Source organism: Cyrtonyx montezumae, unplaced genomic scaffold, assembly GCF_038088225.1.
Source record: "Cyrtonyx montezumae isolate F1298 unplaced genomic scaffold, pur_monq_1.0 scaffold_43, whole genome shotgun sequence".
In the NCBI taxonomy this organism is placed as follows: domain Eukaryota; kingdom Metazoa; phylum Chordata; class Aves; order Galliformes; family Odontophoridae; genus Cyrtonyx; species Cyrtonyx montezumae.
In genome coordinates, this window is record NW_027072049.1 from 128472 (window position 1) to 151994 (window position 23523).

General features: G+C 49.6%; 1 protein-coding gene across 1 annotated transcript in view; it reads right to left on the reverse strand.

Annotated features, from left to right (window-relative positions):
* Positions 1 to 12616: 12616 nt before the first annotated feature.
* The window catches only part of LOC136055478 (acid-sensing ion channel 2), a 425551-nt gene continuing 414644 nt past the window's right edge, over positions 12617 to 23523 (reverse strand). The window contains exons 4-10 of the mRNA XM_065747252.1: positions 18845 to 18995; positions 18357 to 18413; positions 17522 to 17675; positions 16921 to 17012; positions 16240 to 16319; positions 13635 to 13703; positions 12617 to 13505 (exon numbers count right to left, since the gene is read on the reverse strand). Of these exons, the coding sequence (XP_065603324.1) occupies positions 13404 to 13505; positions 13635 to 13703; positions 16240 to 16319; positions 16921 to 17012; positions 17522 to 17675; positions 18357 to 18413; positions 18845 to 18995 (705 nt within the window). The 3' untranslated portion in view covers positions 12617 to 13403. The remainder of the gene's footprint in view (positions 13506 to 13634; positions 13704 to 16239; positions 16320 to 16920; positions 17013 to 17521; positions 17676 to 18356; positions 18414 to 18844; positions 18996 to 23523) is intronic.

The window sequence follows — 23523 nt, forward strand, 5'->3', positions numbered from 1 at the left end:
GGAAAATGTGATTCACGTGCTGTTGAAGGATGAGTCCACGCTCCATCCTTCATTCTGATGGATGGATTCTCATTTTGGATGGAGTGGAGTGCTGCTACTTGAGCGCCTTGTCTTTGTCACCCAGCAGTGCCCTCTGTTGTCTTCAGGAGTTGAGTGGGGTTTGTTGGGATGAAAGCAGGCTCATGATCCAACTTTGGTGATGGTGGGAAGTTGTGAGGAGTGGTGGACACAGCAGAGGGCTGTGCTGCCATTCAGCCAAACCTGGACAGCAAGGGCAAGAGCAGGGTCCTCCAGCTGAGGAGCAATAACCACACACATCTGTACAAGCAATGGGTTGACCTGATGGAAAGCTCTGCGGGGATAGACCTGGGTGTCCTGGTGGCCAACAGGTCAGCTGTGAATCAGCCCTGGCTGTCCCTTGGCACATTTCTCACTCTTTTCTACTGTGAGAGAACCGATCAACCTCTGATAGATTTGTCCCAAACATTGCAACTTGATGATGAGCTCAGCTGGAGCAAGGAAGACGGCAGATGGAAGAAGCTCACCTGTGCAGGTCGTTGTCGGCGTTCAAATGGAGGGCTCTGCTCTCCTGCTGGTTTGATGGGCACTGCTGCTTACTGGTTTTACTGGGCACTCGTGCTGGGGTGAACTGCCAGGGCCTCTTCTTTGGCAGGATGGTTTTCCCTTCACCACTTACTACGGAAGTGGAACGGCCTCTGTGGTTTGAGAACTTTGACACAAACAGATGCAGCAGCCACAGCCAAGCCCTCAGCAGACCTGGAACTGGATGACTGCTGCGCTGAGCTCCACGCAGGGCAGAGATATTTGGGTGTGAGGTGGTGGGTCTCCCTGTGATGCTCTTTCATTTGGTTCTGGCTGTTGGCTCAAGAAATACAGAGAATTTATCTTTATTTTTGTCTTCAGGGCAAGCCAAGGTTATTTCCAGCAGTAATTACACCTGCTACAAGCCAATAACTTTATTTTCAGTTCAGGTCTTTCTGAGATGCCCTCCCACCTGGCTTATGAAGAGCAGCACTTCAAACAGTCAGTTGGACCAACTGTTCATTAGAAAATGGCGTAACCCCTGGAGACGATCAAGATCAGGCTTGGCGGGGCTCCGAGCAGCTGATGGAGCTGTGGTTGTCCCTCTACATCGCAGGAGCTTGGATCAGATGGTCTTTAAGGATCCCTTCCAAATCCAACTGGTCTATGATTCTATTCTGTGATTCTACTAGAGAATCTTCACAGAGACATCTCTGGACCTCACAACATGACAGCCTCAAAACTAGATGCTGGACTTCTACAAGAGAAGAATTGGGTGCAGTGAGTCCTCTCCTGCTTTTCAGGAGGTGCCGTCTCCACTCAGAGTGCTGAAAAAGCATTTGCTTCAGCCACCCCCACTGTTGTCTGTAGTGTCCTCAATCAGCCTTTGACTGGGAGACCAAGAGACATGAACACAAGCAAACACGGAGATGCGCTTTTTGCTTCTGCAATTAATTGTTTCTGTGGACCTAGGAGGCAAAGCCATGAAGAGAACACTGGGATTGCTCAGGAAGCAATTAGGGACTGTCCTCGGGGAAGAAGGATATGGGAACTGATGAGTGTTGGTGGGACTAATGGCCATTTCCAATTCCTGATATCCATCTATTTATTGAATGTGTGGGTAAACATGGTGGTGATGCTGGATAGTGTGTGCTGGAGCTGCTGCCTGCTGCATTAATGTGCCCATAAAGGCGTTTTATGGTAGGAACGTGGCCGCGTATCATTAGCAAATAGAGCCTGGAGCGAGCTGGGCGGTGCAAGCTGCTCATGCTGCACTGCAGCAGAGCATCAGGACCTGGCAGGGCTTTGTGTGAGCGTGGGTGAGGTGACCTGGATGAACCTGGGCACGTGCCACCCCCCTGCCTGCTCCCCGCCATCTGTGCAGGCACCAACACCAGACGTTGCTCGGAGATGGCACTGCCAAATGCACAGAGCCCTCCACAGTGGACAGCAGAGAGATGCTGCCTGTGTGAGCGTCTGCACCGGGGTTACTGCTGAGCAGGATGCTGGAGCATGGAGCAGAGCTGTGCATTGGAGCCACTGCTCCCAGGTTTTTATGCACCAGCCCTTCCATCCTCATGGTGGAACACCATCTGGGCCTTGGGGTCTGGCTGCTGCAAGCACTCACATCAGCTCCTCCAGGACCAAGACAGCAACGTTTCCCAGTCCCTCCCGCCTCAGGAAGCAAACACACCACAGAAAAACCCTCACCGGGGAAAATGTCAGATGTGCATTTAGCATTGAGGGTTCCTGAGAAGCTGGCAGCCGCCTGTCAGCCCCCATGCCATGCAGTGCTTGAAGTTAATGCCTCCCGACGCGGAGACGAGAAGACCTCTGAAAGCACAAATTAATAAAAGCGATGTGCCGGGAGGAAGCGTGAGTGCGACGGTGACAAGGATGAGGCTTTTTGATGCTATCGAAGCAGAAGGAGAGACAGCAGCAGCAGAGGATATTAAAAAGATGAGAGGAGAGCTGAATTTGACTGGATGGGTATGATCAGGATCAAAACGAATTAAGACTTTTTACAATGCGAGAAAAAAAGTTCCAGCAACTGAAATTAACGGGAGGAAACCTTCGGCTTCCTGTAGACAAGCTGGTTGTGCGAGATAGGGAGAGGATTCACCTCTCCTGGAAAATCACTTGTCTTTTTGGCGGGTATTACAAAAGCAGTGCTGACAGAGGGATGGGATGGGAGCACCCGCAGGGCTGGCTGTTGGAGGGAGGGAGATAAAATGCTCTCTGAAGGTTTGCTGGAGATAAATGGTGAAGGAAGTGCTCTGTGGGTTCTTTTCAAGACAGAAGAGTGTGGAAGAAAAAGAGGCAGCTTGGATGGCTGCTCGTAGCGAACATAGAATCACTGAGTCCCAAAATGGTTTAGGATGGAGAGGGACTCAAAGATCACCCAGTTCTGACCCCGTCGCCGTGGGCAGGGTTGCCACCCACCAGGTCCCTCTGGATGCTGTCCCCTCCTTCTGCTGGAACAGCTGCACCACTCAGCTTGGTGCAAACTGCTGACAGTGCTCTCCTCTACATGGTTGATGAAGATGTTGAGGAGCACCCAGTACCATGACAGACCCCAGGACACTGCTCATCACTGTGGTTTTACTGGGCTTAACTCCTTTGAATGGCCACGGTGGTAGAGAGCAACAGGAACAGCTGTGACCCCTTTGGTGTCCCCTCCATCACAAAAGAGACTCCAAAGTGGAGCCCATTTTGATTTGGTGCACTCAGAACCTCACAGCGCTGCCGTGAGTCAGGGAAGGGAAAACCAGAGGGGAACAACAAACCTGAACACGCTGAGAGAGGTGTCACTCTGTGCTTTGTGTGGTTGGGGTGTCATCACAGCTGTCTGGAGCTGGGTGCCATCGCTTTGCGGTGCTGAGCTCTGCCTTGCACACACACACACCGGAGGGAAAGACGTGACAGCCACATGTGTGCGCGTGTGCTTTTTACTTTTTCAGGACTTGTCAGCTTTGAAGGGAAGGCTGGGAGATGTAACAGCCCCGTCATGTTCTCTTATCAAACCCACAGCAGTGACCCCCTCTTTTGCATCAGCCAAACAGCGTATCTCCATCGCACGCTGTGTCCCAAGAGGAGCTGGTTCTGCTTTCATGCAGCGGAGAAGGCTGCATGTGAGCAGACAAGCTGGCTGCAGAAGGGACATCCCCTGGGAGATGCGCTGCTGGAAGACGTGACTGCATGCAACAGCAGGTGCTGGGCTTGGCAAAGCTGAGACCCACCAGTGTGCCTTCCCAGCAGGGCTGAGCTGGTGAAGAGGCTTTCTGATGGGTTGCCATTGCATTGCAATGTGTTTGGATGAGCAGCTCAGCACGCTGATGACATCCATTTCTTCGTCTTGCTGGAGAGGAAGCCATGCAGGGAGGGGTTTTCATTACTTTTACAGTACCACAGTTATAAAAGGGAATGGGAAATCCTGCCACATCCCGGTGCTTTCAGGGTATTTGCAGGTCGCAGCTGGGTGCAACTTCAATTCTGCAGTTCAATTTATGTCCTCCTCTCTCTTTTTTTTTTTTTTCCAGTAGTTCTTCACCTCCTGTTCCCTCTCCTCCCACAGCCCTGGGGAGCTGCAGCAGCATCCCTGCTGCCAGCAAACAGCTGGATCAGGGCGCAGCATTGCAGGGTTCAGCTCTCAGCCACAAGAACAGTGCATGCAGAGATCTACATACACGTGTTAAATTTTGATCCTGATGGGAGAAGACAGAGGGTTTTTTAAGTTCTTGTTTGCATTCTTGCAAGAACTGTGCAAAAAGCGATACACCCTCTGCTAGGGGGCAAATCAATCCCCCTCCCCCATCCCCCTTAGCATCACTCAAAAGCCCCAAGAAATGCTATCAGAAGAATAGTGCACAATTCCTCTTTTCAGAATTGTTTTCCTTAGGAGCTCTTACTGCAGCCCCAAAGGTTTTCTGCTGATTGACCCCGTTGCTTTGAGCCTTGTTATCAGTGCTGTTGGTGCACCCTGTGTCCTTGTGCCACCTCCATCACCAGCAATCCTCAGACATTCACAACCTGACGGCCCTAGCCATGGGATGAGCCGAGAAGAAAGCTATTTTTGTGTTTCAATTCCTACCTCTAGAGCTCTTCTTCCATCAATTCCAATCCCTGAGTATCCCTCAATAAGAAATTCCCCCTGGTAAGCACTGAGGCTGCCTGCAACCTGCTCGCTGTACCTTTGTTTCTGCTGCTGTAAGGCAAGAAGAAAGATCTTTGCTTGCTGTGTGGAAAGCAGACCTCGTGTGAGCAGCTGGGTGTACAAAACTTGGCTCTGCTGGGCTGCAACCCCAGGTGTCTGCCCAGAGTGTGAGCTCTGTCTGCCTCAGCTGGGCCATTCAGGGCAATTCCTTCTTCATTTATTTATTTTTTTTTCATTTTGACTGTTTTAAATGCATCCTTCCCCTCACTGTGGGAATAATGAGGGTTTATCATCTCTGCGTTGTCCCTGCTTTCAGAATTCTGCATCAGGGCTCCCAGGAAAGGATTGCACAGGGACTGCAAGCATGTTGAGTGCCTTGGCATCCCAATGGGCATGCATCAGGCCCTGACCCCATGGGCCTGAGACCATACGAAAGCCCTAAATCATCTTTTCACTGTCTGATCCCATCCAGAAGAAGCTGGGCAAACACTTCTGGGGAATGCAGCTCTTTTCATGGCTCTGGTTGCCACCATAAGCTAAACTGACTCATACATGCTGCCTCCAAGTACGGGCTGCTCTGAAAACCAAACCTCCTTGAGTACGGTGTACAGTTTTGAGCCCCTCACTGCAAGAAAGACATCAGTGGCCTGGAGCATGTTCAGAGAAGGGCAACAAAGTTGGTGAGGTGTCTGGAGAACTGACAATCCTGCTCTTCTCCCTTTCTATGTGTGATCCTACCACTGACCTCATGCCTTTGAGGGATCACAAAGACACCAGGCATTTATTCAGATGTCTATCAGATTTCAATATTCCCTTTTTAAAGAAAGGATGTCTTTTTTTTTTTTTTTTCTTTTTATGTTGCCCAAGTTGCTCCTGGAGTAAGGGACACTGTCTAGATGCAAGGGGAATTTCAGAGGAAGGAGATATAGCTCAGAAAGTGGTGATTAAAGGTGGGACGTATCCTTCAGGAGAGAGCAGATCATTCTGGCCTGAAATACCCCCAAAGCATGAACAAGCAGAGAGCAAACCAGCCCCATCTCATGCTGCAGCATCTGAGGGAGCTGTACATCGGAGGCCAGACTCAGTCCAGAGGAAGCAACTCATGCAAAGCATCAGGGGATAGCAGCTACAGCAAGCAGCACCTCTACCCATGGCAGAGGTGGGAACTTGGTGGGCTATTTCAAGTCCCCAAGTGGCTTCAAGGTGGTTTTCAAAGCCTTCTTCATGGCTGATGGAGTACCTTGCAAAGTCTACACTCAATCCATGAGAACACTGCATTGTAGGGTGGGTGCTAAGGAGGTTGGTATTGAAACAAACTCCCTTTCCACAACCAAACCTTCTGCTGGCTGCAGTGCCCGCTCTTCCATGGAGAGCCAACAGATGAGAAGAGCCCATAGAAATGGTGCTGATGGATCAGCTCAGGAAGAAGCAGAGCCTAAAAATGTTACTAAATCCCCACGCTCTTCAAACCAAAAATGTGCCCAGGAAAATTTTACTGGGTCCAGGCAGCAGGATGCTGGTGCCCACAGACTTTCCCAGTGGAGTTTTTTCTATGCTGTAGCAACTATTAATAAATAATCAGGAAAGCTGTTTTTCATGGAAAGGATAAGATTGTCAAAAAAGGCTCAGAAACCCAGAATAGAAATCTGCAGAATGATTGCACGTGTGGAGCTGCTGTATGTGGCCATCACGCCTTGCCCTGCTCTGCAGATTGCATTTTTTTTTGCACATGCACATTGTCTTGCATCACAGACAGACAGTGGGGCCATGTCTTTCACATCCTTTTTTTTCCCCTCTTGTTGAAATGTGCTCCAAGCCAGCACAGGGATAATTTACAGCAAATAATTTACCAAGTGCTTAGAGCTGCCTGTTCTGCTTGGCAGATCCTCTTGTACTTCAGCATCGCTGCTGTCTGAGCTTGCTCAGCAGCTTTGATGTTGCATTCTTTTCCTGAAACCTCAAATAATCCTCATTGCTTTTCCTGGTTTTTAATCACCTGTGAGCCCCATGCAGTGGGGTAATGGGGCTTTGCATTGGTCCTGCAACCTCTCCCCTGGTCCTTTCTCCACGGACATCCTTGAGCGCTCAGCTGGCTCATTGAGCTGCTCGTGTGAAGGTTTGCAGCTCTCTTCTGCTGAGAACTACCACTTGCTTCTGGACCTAGGGATGAAGACACTGCCAGTGTCCCTGTTAAGGGAGGGCTTGGCTTGGTGCTCACTTTATTCTTTCATTACCCTTTTGACCCAGTTCAAAATGATCAGTGGAGGATAAGGTGGAATGAGGCGATGGTGTAGCACTTCTTCATAACTCCCAGCCCCATCTGCATGTAGTTTCACAAAGCTGCTCTCCTTGTCTGCTGGAACCTGCCTCACAGTGGGAAATAGCTGCTCCTTGAGCAGCATTAATGAAAGAAGAACGATATTTTTCTGCTTGCTGCCCTCTAGCCCCCTAAACCCCCTTTGCCTCCAGCAATGTACAAGCATCTGCCATGTCCTAGGACAAGCTCCCAGGTACAGGTATGGGCTGCATGGAGCCACACACATAGCCCTTCAGCCCTGCTGGTTTGCCTCTCTTCATCCCAGCTCAGCCTCAAACTTGGTCTCCTCTTCTCTACTCAATGGGCAGCTCTTGTGCAGCGAACTGAGTTATTTCTGAGAGCCCACTGCAGATTATCTTGGAAGTGGAAGTGGCTCATGAATTTGAAAGCTGCCAGGGGTGATGCATGAACAGACAACAAGCTCTCACAACTCATCTTTCCTCCAGAGAGGGGGGGTCAAACTCATGAGTTTCTATTGCATCCTAAAAAAATAATAGTACAGCAATGATTCCTGGCTTTCTCGTTCCATCCAGGCGCAGCACATCTGTGTGTGCCATATCTGCTTACAGAGCTCAGTGGGGTTGAGAGTTAGAGCTAGAGGAGAGAGCAAGAGGCTGCTTGTTGGGTTTAGAGCATCCTCCAGTGGGGATCCCCTCCTGGGGATGTCCCTTGGGGCTTTTCAAGTGGTAGGACCATGGTAGAATCTCCAGTGAGTGGATCCTGTGTCTCTCCAGCTCCTTGCTGTGCAGGTGGGTGGGAGCAGAAGATCTGCGTGCGAATCGCAGTTTTCTTTGCACGTTTCCAGGCTTCCTCCTGAGAGTTCGAAGCTGTGAAACGAATGTCACCTTCCTTGCTTTGGAGGTGGGAGGAACAGGAGGAACCCGGTATGGAGGGGTATGTAAGAAGAAAAATCTGGTGACTGTTAAAGGCGATCTTGTGTTTTCAGGGAAGCTTGCTGCTGGGGGGCAGAGCAGTGGTGAGCATGGAAGAATGCCCAAGTGTTGAGCAGCTGGGGAGAAATGTGGATGATGTGAAGCATCTCCCTCATGGAAGGCATCGTTGAGGTGGGTTGCGATGAGAAACCAGGCAGGTCAGACCCCACCTGGCAGAACAGCACCCAAAGCAAATCCTGGGGAGGGCACTGGGTTCCTTCTGAGAGCTCTCCCATGGAAGTTTCTGAACCCTCATGGGATGATTCCTCTTGGAATTCCTCTCCTGTCACTTGTTTTGGGACTCCAAGGTCTGTGTAAAGAAACACTGGGGAGGCAGGAGAGGGGATATGGAGGAGAGCATCAGGATGTCATAGAGAGCATTAGGAGAAGGGTGAGAGCATCAGGAGGTGGTTTACAGACCAGGAGGTGGATGACAGAATCAGGAGGTGGGTGAGAACATCAGGAGATTGGTGAAAGCATCAGGGTGAAGGTGAGAGCATCATTCTGTGTCCCACGCTTCTGCAGCAGATGGACCAATGCAATGTCCTCTCTGCAGAGTGGAGACCCAGGACAAATAGGTGTCCCCAGCCACTTGACCTCACCTTCTGGGCAGGGATGGGGATTTTGGTCCTAAATAGGAATGACTGGTGCCACTGGGAGTGCTAATGGTGGATTTTTCACATGGAGCACAACCATGAATCTGCTGAGAACCCACAGGAACGAAAGGGCTCTTGAATTTCCCAACACCATCAGTGAATGGCAGATTGGGCACTGTCCCAGGAGAAAAGCGGGTAAGAATAGGATAAGTGAAGAGGAAGGAGGAGGATGGGAAGAGCAAAGAGAGGGCAAAGGATACTTCCAGCATGATGCCAACACTCAGTCTGAGATTTAAAACAGGACTGAAGTTAATTTTCCCTTTAGCAGCACCCAAGCCCTGTGGGTCCTGAGTCACCTCCTGAAGGCAGCTCCTGTTGGAAGCTTCACAGGAGGGGTGGATTCCTGTTTCACAACTTGGATGAGAGCTGTGGGTGGATGGGCATCACTCACAAACCCCCATGGGCTCCTGAAGCAATGCCAGGCTCAGGTCAAGCCAGCACCCTGTGATGCCATCCTACCTGCTGCCATTGAGATGCCACTGAGCACAGCATCACCTAAAAGCCAAGCTCTTTATTAGTGCTTAATAATACTGCAGAGAGCAGGCAGTTACGTCCTCAGCCACCCTGGGACATGGCAGAACGTTCTCTTTCTTCCAATATGAATTTGGCTTTGCAGCTGATAGATAAGACCATCAGAGTCAACACGATGTGCATTGCCTTTAATCAATTGACATGCTAGATCCTTGACAGAAAAACACTTTGTACCCAGTGGTAATTATTTGTTCCCTGCCTGTCTTGGAGATCACAGCGTTTTTAGTGTGATAAGCAGATGAAATGCAGGAGGTTTTTTTTTTTTAAGAACTATCCCTCAGTGGCTGAGAGTCAAAGCCATCAAACAGCGAAACAGCCGTAAGTGGAGGAGTGACACTGCTGCAAAGACCTGGCCAATATCTGGTGTGAATGCCCTGAAGGTGAAAAGGGTTTGTGGGTGTCTAAGGGTGGGAGAACTGAGTACCAGACCAGCTTGCCAGGGGGCCGGGGTGACACCAGCAAGGTGTGGGGGCCTTCACTTCTAAGTGGGAACACTTGATCGCTGTTTGCATGGTCCTCTCCATCAGCCAGCCCTGAGTGCTGCAGGGATGGGGCAGTGCTCTGGGAATGTTGTGCTGGGAAAGGATTGAAAGACTGGAGGGGCTGAGGGAGCACCCTCGCTCCCTGGCAAGCTCTTATTTGATTGCATTTAGCTTCCCCTTTGCCATGACCTCCTGTTGTGGCTTTGTCTGACAAATTAAAGAACCTTTTATTAGAAATCTCACCACAGTGGAATTTATGGAGTGAGGGAGCCACCTCTTCACCTTCCCTCTGTTAAACGAAATGACTTGAACTTTTGCCTCCTGGCAGGCAGCTTGCCAAGGCATAGCCCTCCCCTGCAGCCCTCGGACCAAGGCTTCGCAATTCACCATTCTCCCTCTGAGCTGCTGCCCAACCAAGGCTTGTTGTGTGGAACTGCTGCATTCTGCAGGAACCTAGCTCAGAATGAAGCTCTTCCATTTGAGATACGTTGGCTTTGCCTTTGGGGTCTGGATCCTATATTGTTCCCGCTTCTCTTGTGGACTCCAAACCAAAGCAGGAGATGCCCCTGAGCCTTCAAGTGCAGAGATTCAGAAGGGCCACCATGGACATAAGATCAATGTGGATATAAGGCTTCCATGGAAGTAATGTCACCATGGTTGGAAGGTCACCATGGATATGTCCACCACGGATGTAAGGGCACCATGATTCTAAGGCCACCATAGATGTAAGGCCACCATGGATGTAAGACCACTATGGCCAACCCTCTTCCCAGCCATTAACAAACGTAAGGGACAGAAAGACCAGTTTGTACAAGGAGACCAGACCAGACAGGGCTATACTGGCAGCTTCAACCCTATGCATGTATAAGGGCCTGGAAATACTGCAACGAGTCACAGATTCCCTCTGCTGGCCTGGAAGGGGCCACGGGGGACTGGGGTTTTACAACAGGAGATGGAGCTTGGCATCTCCACAGCTTCAGTCGCGCTGTTGTTGAGCACTTGTTAGGAGTTAATGGATAATGACTGTGTGGACTGAATCGAAGTCTCTGGAGATAATAAAACTGGTAAGACCAAAGTAGATGACTTTGAGGTCTTTTTTCAACCCAGGCCATTCTATGATTGTATGAAATTGGCTCGTCAGCAAACCCCTCTGAGGTTGTGCTGTTTGGGAGCAATCAGCTGCTGTTCCACACCAGCCTGCCCCCACAAGTGGCTTTCCTTTCTAGGGTGTATCAGCAAAACTCTTCACAGCACCTCTGGGCACCACTGTGGTGTCCAAGCTCATCAAGCTTCAACAACGACCTCCAATGGCATTTTACCAAAAACTCATAAAAGAGATTAAAATTGCCAAGTGGGGATATTTATATCCATCCGAACGACTATAGGAGTCACAGATGCCCTTAACCCTTTGAAGGAAATATCCTCTGAAGACTTGCCTGGCAGGCTGGAGGAGATTGAATTGAAATCTCCTGGTTCGAAAGGACTTTGCCTGCCCCTTTGCTTGGTGATATTGTTTTTAGGGGTGCTCGAACTCACAAGCCGGATATTTTGTCAGGAACCTTATTTTTGTGTATGGGAGCAAAATATCGAGGGGACTGGAGCCTACCTTTAGCTGTAGGGCAAGGAAGGTGGAGCAGAATGCAGCCCAGTATTGTGTGAGATGTGCTATAAGGATCCTTGGTGCCATGACTTGGGGTTACTTGAAGGAGTACTGGCTAGTGAGTAGGGCAAGGGTCTGAGATGTAATCCCGTCCCTGTTCTCACTCAAACAAGTCTCCCCTTACCATGCAACCGGCCAAAGCCACACCAAAATCAGGGAGGAGTCAAAATGGTGCCAAGTTTTGTGGGGTGTGATGGGAGAATGTGGTTCAGGGTTTGGAGACACAGGACTTGACCTTCCTGAGTCACTGCGCTGATATCAGTGTCAACACAGGGGTTGGAGACCTGGGCTGGGCACCAGCTGTCTTCAATCCTTGCTAGGTGTACGCTCATCACAGCAGATTTTAGAGATAACACGGAGGTTTTCATATCTCCTGTGGCCTTGCAATAGTGATCACCATCAGCCAGGAGAGCTGCCCAGCCCGTGTCAGATCTTCATGTTGGTCCCACACAGCCAGGACAGATGATGGGGCTGGATGAAGGGGACACACACTTATCCCCAGGACAGACCCACCTTGAGCACCCTTGGCTGGTTTCTTGCTTGCTTGTGAGGTGGTTGGATATTAGCAGCAATTTCTTCTCTCAAAAAGTGGCGATGCACTGGCACAGGCTGCCCAGGGGTTGGAGGAGTCACGGTCCCTGGAGGTGTTACAGAACTGTGGAGATGTGGCAGCTGGGGACATGGTCTGTGGGCACGGTGGGATGAATCGGGGTTGGACTTGGGGATCTGAGAAGTCTTTTCCATCCTTCTTGATTCTTTGATTCTGCAATGGCTCTGCTCTTTTTCCAGAGCAAAGCGATGCTGTCCATCCCACAGCCAGCTGCAGACCCAACCAACCACACCTCCTGGCTACAAAACCACCATGATGAGGAGCTTCCCAAGATTCGCTTTCTCTCTTTTTTTGAGGGGAGCACTACATCATTTTGACTCTGCTCCCTTTCACCTCTTGGTCACTGATACATGACACTCCAAGAGATGAGAACAATGAACAGTCAGTGCAGATGGGAATGTAGTGGGGGACAAGAGGCAGAGCACAGCCGGGGCACTGTGCCCACCATGCACTAGGATGGGGGAGGAAGGAGTGAAGGAGTGGGGGTGGGCTCATCCTAGCGCCTGCCCCTCTCCCAGGCTGTGCTGGGGGCTCCAACTCGGGGGTGGGGGCAAGGCAGAAATGACACAGCCCGGCCACTTCCACAAGACCAGCTTTAATATCAGTCATGAGAACGAGGAGAAAGCACAGAATCCATTAACGGGAAAAAAAAATAATCATAATCATAAAAAAAAAATGAAACACAAAACAGAACAAAAATTATAATAATTAAAAAAAAAAAACTTCAGAAACCCACCGCCCTGTGCCCACTTCCCCCCATGGACTGTCCAGGCACTGCAGATGGAGGAGCACGACACAGCAGTCGGGTGGGGACGATCCACCGAGAGCCACCTGGTCCGGCCCCTCCGCAGGGATGCTCACCTGGGGGTGCTGGGCAGCGCTGAGGTGGCCCGGCCTCGGGGACCTGGCTTAGCTTAAGATTCATCACAGACTGACACGAAGGACAAGAACGTAAGAAGAATCCGAGAGCTGCGACTTTTTGTTTCTTTATTCTAATTCAGCCTACGACGTTAGTAATGGTGATTTCAGGGGATGGCTGGGCCCGCGAGTTCCTTCTTGTAGTGAAAATCAGAGACTGTAAAGAGGAACAGAGCTTATAAAGACAGCTAGGGATATATTGCCGTAAAAAGAACTGGCATGCAAGTGCTTTGTACATTTGGCAGTATGTGAGGTGGCGGGGCTTCTCTGTGTTTGTGGTGCTGGTCTCTGTGTTTTGTACAGTTCAAAAAGGAGCTGCTGCCTTCACAGCTTGGAGACAACCCCCCCAGAGGAAAGGACAACACAAGTCAAGTCCAAGGCGCCTCTCGCTTGGTTTTGGCAGAGTATATATATAATATATATATATATTTATTATTTTTTTTTGAATGCATAGCGATTTTCTTCCTTTTTTTTTTTAATTTTTTAATATTTATTTATTTATTTATTTATTTTGCCCCCGTTGCAAACCTGAGCTGGGTCCCTGCTTTCCCGTGCAGTTTCCCTTCCTTAGGTGTTGGCACTGTGGAGCGGTCGGGCGGTGTCAGCAGGCGATCTCCTCCAGCGTTCCCAGGGTGGCCTGCAGTGGCACGTTCACAGTGTGGCTGATGGTTTCCGAATGGTTTGGCATGGGGTCACAAGTGCTCTGCGATGGAGAAACGGGACGGGGTTACCCCGGGGCCACCCCCTGCCTCTCCTCGTTGGCACCGCTAATTCCTTCTCTATGGCAGCACGATCAATCCTTGGGAAATAACGCAGTGATGGGGCTCCTTACCACGTTTTCATCGTGGCTCCCTTCCTCTTCCTCCTTCCCAAGTAGGTCTAATAATTTCTCCTTGATCAGCTGCAAAAGAGGGAGGGTTGGTTAATCATAGGATTCTGTGATTCTAAGCTGGGCAGGAGGAGGAGAGCACACTGCCCTCTGACGTCTGCAAGACATGGAATCACAGCATCACCAAGGCTGGAAAAGACCTCCAAGACCATCCAGTCCAATCGTGCACCTACCACCAATATTTCTCCACCAAACCATGACCCTCAGTCCAACATCTAAACCACCTCCAGAGCTGGAAGGGCACTGGGCTTGGAGGACCCAGACTCAATGGGAAGGAAGGAGAAAATCTTCCAGTGAAAACCACTTCATGTGTCAAACCTGAATTTTTCACAAGAAAAAAGAACAAAAAATAAAAATAAAAAACCCCTCAATTTAAAGATATCTATTTGGGAGTTTATTGAAAAAATCAGCTATGCAAACACAGCTTCCCCTTGAAGCCACGGCTCCTTGGCAGCTGCTGCTGAAAAGCAGATTTGATTTTCAAGGGAAATCCCACAAAGGTTGAGAAGTGAGGGCATTTATTTATTTATTTTTCTGAAAACCTTTCACTGGGAAGAAAGACAAAAAAGAATAAACCAAAAGAAGCAAGCTAAAAATGTGAGCAACTGGGTCAGTTCCTAAGGAAGCATGGCTGATGCTGGCAGGAGACGCTTGGTGGCATGTAGGATCAGCTGCACGTTCTGAGCTGGTCCAGGACCGAGCAGTGTGACCAAATGTAAAACATCATTTCTAGGTTCAACATTTCCTCTCATTTTCACAGTCACAGAACTGTAGGGGTTGGAAGGGACCTCCAGAGATCATCGAGCCCAACCCCCTGCCAAAGCAGCTCCCTAGACCAGGTTGCACAGGAATGCCTCCAGGAGGGTCTTGGACACCTCCAGAGGAGACTCCACCACCTCTCCGTGCAGCTCCAGTGCTCCATCACCCTTACTATTTTGGGTAAGCTAATAGAGAACAACAAGCACGTCCATTTGCTGGCAATCCCAGAGAGTTTGCAGATGCTTTGGTTGGGAATGCAATGAGTTTAAGGTGCCTTGAGCCCTGCCCTGGTGAAGCCCTGAGCAGATCAGAGCTATTCGAGGCATTTTATTCCTGCTCTCCCTGCCCAGTGTGGGTCAAAGATCCATCCTGACCGTGAAGGTGAATTCGCTGTGCAACCCCAGGTGTGCGTGAAGAGATGGGGTGCTCTCTTAAGCCACATTTGCCGAAAAAGAAGAAATAAAATAAAATAAAATAAAATAAAATAAAATAAAATAAAATAAAATAAAATAAAATAAAATAAAATAAAATAAAATAAAATAAAATAAAATAAAATAAAATAAAATAAAATAAAATAAAATAAAATAAATAAAATGAAATGGGAGGGAGGGAGGGAGGGAGGGAGGGAGGGAGGGAGGGAGGGAGGGAGGGAGGGAGGGAGGGAGGGAGGGAGGGAGGGAGGGAGGGAGGGAGGGAGGGAGGGAGGGAGGGAGGGAGGAAAGAAAATACACCACGAGGGAACTACCTGCCAAGTTCTATAAGCAGATATCAAGCAAAGGAAAGAAAAAGAGAAGAAAGAAGTCCAGACTGTGCAAGGTTTCTTATTACCTTCTTATGAAAGAAGCCCAAGATAGCTGAGAATAGGAGATTTTAATGAAATACGGTGTGAATTCAGAGTGAGATATAAAGCGAGGCACTGGCTCTGTTTGCACTCCCAAGCCATTATTAGCTTTATGCTTGTAATTTTCAATCTATTTTACTGCAGGATAACACCACCAACTGCTAACAGCCGCACAGATGGGGCTGCGTTGGGGAGTGACTGTCTTAAAATGCAAAGCCAGCATCTATACTTTAATAAAATAGAAGAGGCTTTCTTAAGGATATTCCAGCAAGATCGAAACAGCCAAATTCCTGTGCACCCAGCTGGCACACACTGATGCCACTGCCACTAACAACCCCGAACTACAATATCCCATGGGATTAAAAATCCCTGGTGCCATCACAATGAGGAGTTGGATGATGGAGGTGCAGAGAGGCTTAAACCACTGCTTTAAAACCCCCTCACCTTGGGGTGAGAAGTGACAGATCTGCCGGGAACTGCCTCTCCCTGAAGGTGTCACATCCCACTTGTAACTGCCATAAACACATTCTTTCCTGCTATAAAATAGGGCCTGCACGTTTGGGTTCTTGGGGTCATCTCATCGCAAACAGGGAGCTAAATCCCAGGGGCTTGCTGCAGTTCCCCCTCTCTCCCCCCAGGTTCTCAGTTTCTTCCTTACAATCTAAAGCTGTGAGCCTGATCTGCAACATTAACCCTTCTGCAATATGACAAAGACTGGGGAATGAGATCCTGGAAGAGGATGCTCCAGGAAGGGTTTGTTTGGCTTGAGGCCCACTGGAGGTGAATTACATGGTGTAATTAACTTATAATTCATATATTATAGTAATTTATAATTAATTATAGCATCAGTTGAGCACATTGGGCATGGAGGGTTGTGATGGCCCCAGCTGGCATCAAGGCTTACAAGCCCACCCCCTGCCAGGAATGAGGCGAAGGCGAGGCACTCACCTCGTATATATAATCGAAGAGCTCTAGTATAGTGAGGATACTAGCACCAATAAATAGCCCCATTTGGCCTCCAATGTCACCTAGGAGAGAGAACAACACGACAGTGCTTTTACCAGAGCACCTTCATCACCAGCTTCATCCTCGATCGAACACCTCTACTCCCCAACCCAATGGGTTTTAAGCACCTGAATTTTTAACCATCTGCCACAAAGCTTGACCCAATTTGAAGCTAAGCAACCCCATCGAGCAAAGAGCTAAGCAACCCCATCGAGCAACCCCAAAGGCAAAGAGCCCAGGGTCCTGGCTGGCCCTGCTGGAAATCAAGATGGATTTGGAGCAGGTAAAAGGTGATGGATAGAAGGTTTCAAGAGATGATTTTCTCCATACACTGCCTTCCAGAATGGGGAGCACCATTGAGAGCATCCACTGCCTGCTCACCCCAAATATCAGGGCTCTGGTATCCAGCAAAGATGGAGCAGCTCACATTAACCTCTCATGGGTGTCACATGGACTATATGTGGTCCCTCAGATCTGGTGTTAGAAGGAAAATAAGGGATTGAAGGTATGGTGGACAGAAATGTGGTTGGATTTTGCTGGGATGCACTTGTTCGTGGCATCTGCCTGTCCCATAAATACACCTGGCTCACACAGACCCGATAACATACCCCGCCACCTCCTTACCAAGTAAGGCTGCCACTTCATAGGCTTTCTTCTGCTCAATTGTCTCATAGTTGAGTGCTTCAAAAAATATGTCCAAGACAAGAATATTTTCTCTGCAGAAAGGACAACACCATCAGCCCATCAGCCACCAGTTTGGGACAAGATAAAACAAAAGGGATTTGGGGGCTGTCTTCATCACTCTTTCTGGGGTTCTCAGTGATCTATAGACACTTGGACCTCTTGGAGGCCAAGGCCACACTCTGGGAGCCTCAGCACAAACTGGAGATCTTTTCTCCAAGATCTCTGCTCAGGATGTGAGCTCTGGATCTCACTTGTACTGTAAGAGCAGAAGTCTGAATGATGATTAAAAAGGATTAACTATTGCTGACTCCACAAAGATAACAATGAGTCCAGAGCTGGTAGAGGCCCAAGCTGTTCTGAAATTGCTTTCCTGAGATGAAAGCAACCCACAGCTCATTCTCAGAGGGCTCACCCTAATATGAGGGCGATAATAATATGGAAGACATATGCCTCTATTGACAAGGTCTAAGTGCTGGTTGTTTAAATGGGCTTTACTTTTCATTCCCCCCTTCCAAACAAAGCAGTTTTCTTCAGCACTCACGAGATATATTTTTCTGATTTGTTAAACTTCTTCTCCAGGTACTTGGCTGAAGTCTTGCTGGGGATCTTGACCATGGAGAGCTCTTTGTTGTACCTGGTCAGGTTACAGGGTGTCCTGCAGATGCAGTAATTGCTGTCTTTTTCAGCAAGCAAACCTGGAGAAGGTGACAGAGTTCGATCTCAAGAGCTGGGGACATGCAGCAGATGTGGACCCGGAGGTCACAGAGCCCAGAGAGGAGCCAAGCAGTCAGATCTCAAAAGAGAAGAGCCATTTCTCAACCATTTTATTGCATGGCCATTCACAGCAGATTGAAGACAGACCCTCTCTGGAGTCCATGCTGTTACCAGCATCTGCTTGGGGTTGCAGCTTGTCTGATGCTGGTAACGTGTAAACTCTTTGCATACATGTGATCCTGCCAACAGCACTCAACCCTGGAGTCTCCTAAATCCCAAACTAGAATGGGTTCTCCCTCTCTATCCCAACTCCAACTTCAAATCCAAACCCAAATGCAAATGCAAATCCAATCCCAAATCCAAACTCAAATCCAGCTCCAAATCCAAACCCAGACCCACACCTAGAGGTGTCCCCTCACAGACATCTAAGGGTGCCTGCTGTCCTGATTTGTGCTGCTCTGATGGAACTATGTACCCACGATAGGACCAGAGGAACTTTTATCCCAGGGAATATCCTGTCTTCCCCAACACTTCGGGTCTTATCAAAAGCCATTGCTGGGCTGCAGCTGCTCCTGATGATCCCACCCAGGAGGACACAGGCTGCTGGAAGTCCCCCCAACTTGGGATGCCTGTGGCACCCAGAGATATCTCCTGGTACTCACCAAGTGCAGGCTCTGCACATTCCTTGTACTGCTCTGGGGTACAGAAGGGAGCATCCCCTGTAGGGAAAGGACACATCCACCATTGTTGCTAGGGACTGGTGACATGGAAACTTTTCAGCCCTGTCCCATCCCCGTTTTCAGTTCCAGAATGAGCTGAGGGCAGTGTGGGGACAACAAGGAAATGTCCCCACTTGCAAAGTGATCCAAGGATGGGGTGGGCAATGGAGGGACTGTAGCACCCACCCCACCTCTGCTGACTCTGGGCGCCTTTTCTTCCAAATCAGAGTCACAGGGAAAAATCACCCAAGGGTGCTAAGCCAGGGACAAAAAGGTGTTACCAGAACCATGGCCCTCCGCCAGTCCTGCCCCTATTTCAAGGCATTCTGCAAGCATTTTTAGCATTTCCCTTTAGGGCAAGCTATTCCCATCTCCTCTAGTCCCAGGTCCCTTGGCTGGAGGAGGTTGGGTGGAGGGAGGGGAGCACTGACCTGGCATGTGAACCATTTTGCAGTTGCAGTTTTCCACAATATACCGCGTCTCGCAGTCGATCCTGCAAGCCGTGATGCTGTAAACGGGAAAGAAGTCTAAGCCCATGTCTGACGAGCGACATTCACCCCACGGCGGAGGCAGGTACGTCAGCTGCAAGAGAGGGAGGAGGGGGTGTCAGGGGATGCAACATCTCCTCCCCCCTGCTGATAGGAAGGAAAGGGACCACGCTGGTTGGGGAGAGGGGCAGCTCAGCTCGTCTGTTCCAACCCAACCCCAAAAACTCCCAACACAAGTCACTCTCAGCTTCGGTTCCCAACCCTGCCCAGAGAAACAGTGATGCCTAATGGTCCAACCCTTCATCATCACCTTGGAGATGGCATTAAGCAGTTGCACAGACCAACTTCTCACGCCCATCCTCACTCTCCCAGCGACTCTTTTTTGTCGTAAGCAAGTCCTTGTGCTGCAGAGCTCTCCTCCAGCCCAGCAGGATGGTGAACAGGGCATGTGCAGCACCAGGCACTCTGCAGGACCAGTGTGAAGGAGCACGTGGTCCTTTCTCTTGCACCACTGGGAAAATTCTGCTCATGCAGAGACTGCTGGGGAGGCTGTGACTTGCAAATGGGCTCCAATTCAGTGAGAACAAATGTAGGGTAATCAGCACCGGTGTGTGACAGCACCTGGCTCATGCTTATTCTAATCTCACAGGGACAACACCGGTGGTGCTGGTGACATTAAGGAGCAGACAGAGGAAACACCAAGATTCCAGCAAAGGTAATGTGACTGCTGTGGTGTGAGCAAACCCAGGTTTGTGCTGTTCCCTTCCTCACTGAGGCACTTTTCTCACTGACACAAAATGCACCAAGTGACAGCCCTCGGACACCAGCACCAGCCTTGAGAAGGTGACAATAGAGTGGTGCCCTTTCCAAACACCCCTGCACCAGTTATCTGCTCCCCTCGCACCCGTGGTGCTGAGGATCCATCTTTGCACATCACCTTGCACAGAGTAACCCAGACTGCTCAGTACTAGTGCAATGCAAACCCTCCTGCTGCTACCACTTTATTTAGCATAAAGGCAAAGATAAGAAAAGCAGAACGTCACAATCCATCACAGAAACCTTAATTACGAGCCCAGAACATGCTGGAGGAAAAACAGTCACTCTCTGGCCCCCACGGCCAAATCTACCTTGTTTGCCTTCTGTCTGAAGCTTGGCAGGCTTTCCTATTTCTCTTTATCTTCACTAAATGCTCTGCAATACTTTTTGCTAGAGAGTAGAAAATAGCACTTCCCTAGCCCCTCCTCTGTGTTTTAAAGCAGCATCCAATTTGCTGTGCTTTGCTCGAAACACTGAACGCTTTGTACTGGCAGAGCACACTGGCTGAAGAGAAAAATTTGTTTAAATATGTAGTAACATTAATCATGTTCTAAAATAGATACGTAAACATATGGCAATGGCCCTCGAGCCTAGGACCTAGGGGCTAGATGTGAGGTGCTTCCTTTGGGGCTGTCTGGGGGTCTTCTGGAGATGTAGGGGAAAGAGAGGAGAATCACAGAATCGCAGATTGGTCTGGGTTGGAAAGGAACTCAAAGATCACAGGACCATGAAATCACAGCTTGGTTGGGTTGCAAGTAACCTCAAAGATCATACAACAGCAAGGTTGGGTTGGAAAGGACCTCAATGATCGCAGAACCACAGAACCACAGCATGGTTGGGTTGGAAGGGATCTCAGAGCCCCCCCAGTCCCACTCTCTGCCTTGGGCTGGATGCCCCCCACCAGTTCAGGCTGCCCAAGCCCACATCCTTGGGATCTCCAGGGATGGGGCCCCCACACTTCTCTGAGGAACCTGAAAAGGGGTGAGCCACGAAGTGGAGGCACATTTTGGACCCTGCAGGATGAATAATGAGCCCAGGAGTTCTTCAGGCATGAACCTGGGGTGATTACAACAAAACTGATGTGACATGAGCTATTTGGAGCCCACACTGTGCTCCAGGGCCCTTTTGTTGGACCAGATGATCTTAGTGGTCCTTCCCAACTGTAATGAGTCTATGATTCATGAGAACTCTGGTGAGAGCAGAGCTCCAAGTCAACTCCAATGCTCCTTCTGAACATTTGCTCCCTTTGTGCATGAGTCTGTAGTGCTTGGGAGCTGGTAAAATGCCCGTGGTTTTAATTTAATAACCAATCAGCAGCTATATTCTATACTGGGCTTCAATTGCAGCTAGGAAGAGAAAGAGGAGATGTTCTGAAGAACTTGACTGGTGGTGAGGGTGGAAGTAAGGAGCTTGGAGAAGAGGCCAGGCTTTGGAGGGGGAATCCTGCCCTCTCCAAATCCAACCCTGCCCTATGCCCCTGGGCCCATGGGCTCACAGAACAGCCAAGCTGAATTAATTCCTTCTCTGTGAACTATTTTGCTTCCAACAGTTCCCACCCAGGAACACAGAGCTGCTTTGCTCACCACTTCAATGGTTCCCAGTTGTTTCTGTCTCTAACCTGCTCCAGGTTTACAGGACCAGCTGGAACCACACTCAAGGCATCCCTGCAGCTCATCCATCTCCCAGCCAAGCCATGGGCCCCAGTCATAATAAGATGACAGTTCCAGGTCTTTCCTTGCACGAGACCACGGAGAGACCCTATAAAAGCTCAGAACAGGAGTGAAAGGGCCTTGGTGTAACAGCAAACCCTCCGAGGCTCTAGCCAGGCAAGCACAGAATCACCAGCTCCCTCCACCCTCTCCTGTGAGCATTGATGCTGCTATTCAAGTGCTGTTAAAAAAATAACTTTGCAGCATCACCCATGAGCCCTGCCTGGAGTTCCCCAAATCCACACAGATCCCATTGCTGCTCACTTCAGGGCAACAGCAGTGTGAGCAGCTCAGCACAACACACAGTGATCTCTGCACACTGTAGGTCCCATCTGAGCCACAGACAGCTCCCAGGTGCGAAGGTGCAGCTGGTGAAGGCTGTTCCCATCTGTGGGACCAGCAGAGAAACTGAGAATAAAAGCAGCTCTCAGGCTTTGCAGCATCTCCAAGAAACGGGGCTGGCTCCGAACCAGGTGGTATTGGAAGTCTGCAAAGCAACACCTTTGAATGAAAGTACTGAGAGCGTCTCTGCAACAATAGCAAAATGTTGTTTGAAGAGGATCTTTTCTCATTTGCTTTACACTTGCAGCATAATAGAGTACCAGATGCCATCATTTAGTCATCCACAACAGAGAAAGGAGCCCATATGTTGCACGTTGTATGATAAAGGAGAATAAATAATCACAGGCTCAGATGGAATCAGATCTCTTCCGAGCACCGCTACACACAAATCTTTTAAGCCTTTAAATTTTATTCTGAAACGTAGGTGACAGGATCAGGAGATGATGGAGTCACCACCAGACACTGAGCTTACACAGCGTTTGCTCAGCCAGCACTGGATTTGAGCCACAGTGCTTGTGAACCAGCACCATGTCTGCAGGAGGTGCACGGGCTGAATGCTTAATTAAAGCCAGCTTCATTAACAGAATTAGGTCTTGTTTCAGAGCCAGGACCACAAGCACTATCCACCCATGACCTGCACTAGCACAGACCCCATGTGGAGGAGCAAAGCCAGCTTGCTCCTCCCATCAATCGCGGAGTTGCGTTTGCTTTGCCCAATATTCACTCCTTTCCAGCCATCACGCACTTGATTTTTCACACTGTGGAAGACTCTCCCTCCCTTGTGCAAGTCAACGAACTCTTCTCTCTCCGAGGGACTCATCAAGGGCTATTAGTGGAGCTTCCATTGTAATTACAGCTTCAGAGGCACACTGCTTCCCTTGTGCTCTGTAATTTGTAATCAGAAGTGAATCCTCGACTGATCAGAAGCATTCATGGGTGTGAGACCTTTCTGGAGGGGGCAGGTGCATCCCTGGCTCTGTGCTGCTCCCAGGCAAGGCACACCTTCAGAAATGTTCCCTGTGGTCCTTAGAGAGGAGCCCGCCGGGCTCCACAGCCACACTATGCCTTTGCAAGAGTGCATCTTGCAGGGGAAGGCTCAGAGCAAGGGGCCAAACTCTTCTGCAGCCCACAGCTGGATCCCTGGACTAAAGGGCAACGGAGCAAAACCCGGAGCTTCTTCTATTGCATGGCCCCATCCGTGCTTCTGTGAGCACTGCAAGCCATGGGGTTAATGCAAACTCTGGGGTTAATAAAACGGTGAACCTGTCTGCAAGAGTGTCCATCCCTGCAAGCCACTGTAACCCTCTCAGCAATGCAAACGGTGCACTCTCAGGGCTGCAAACTCATGCAAAGCCTTCATATGCACAGCACTTGGCCCTGGGGGATGCACTGCATCCGCCTGGATCTCCAGCCTGCAGAGCTAATGAAGCTAACGAGGCCGTGGCATCACACTGCCTGCCTCACCTGCCTTGCTTTCCCCTCGTTTGGACAATGCTAACTTTTGCTCCATCTGCACCGAGCAGTGGGATTTGGTGTTGGGCACCAGAAGCTGCCCGAGGATGCTGAGCTGCTCCCTCCCGCCAGCGGTGAGCTATGCACCTTGGTTGCTGGATGGAAATAATGAAAAAGGCAAAGCAGGGGCAGTTTCTGCCCTCGGTTCAGTGGCACTGATCCATCATTTTTGCTCCACTTTCCCAATAGCAGCCTGCACACCACATGATCCGACGCTTAACCAAGTTCAGTATCAGCCCCTAA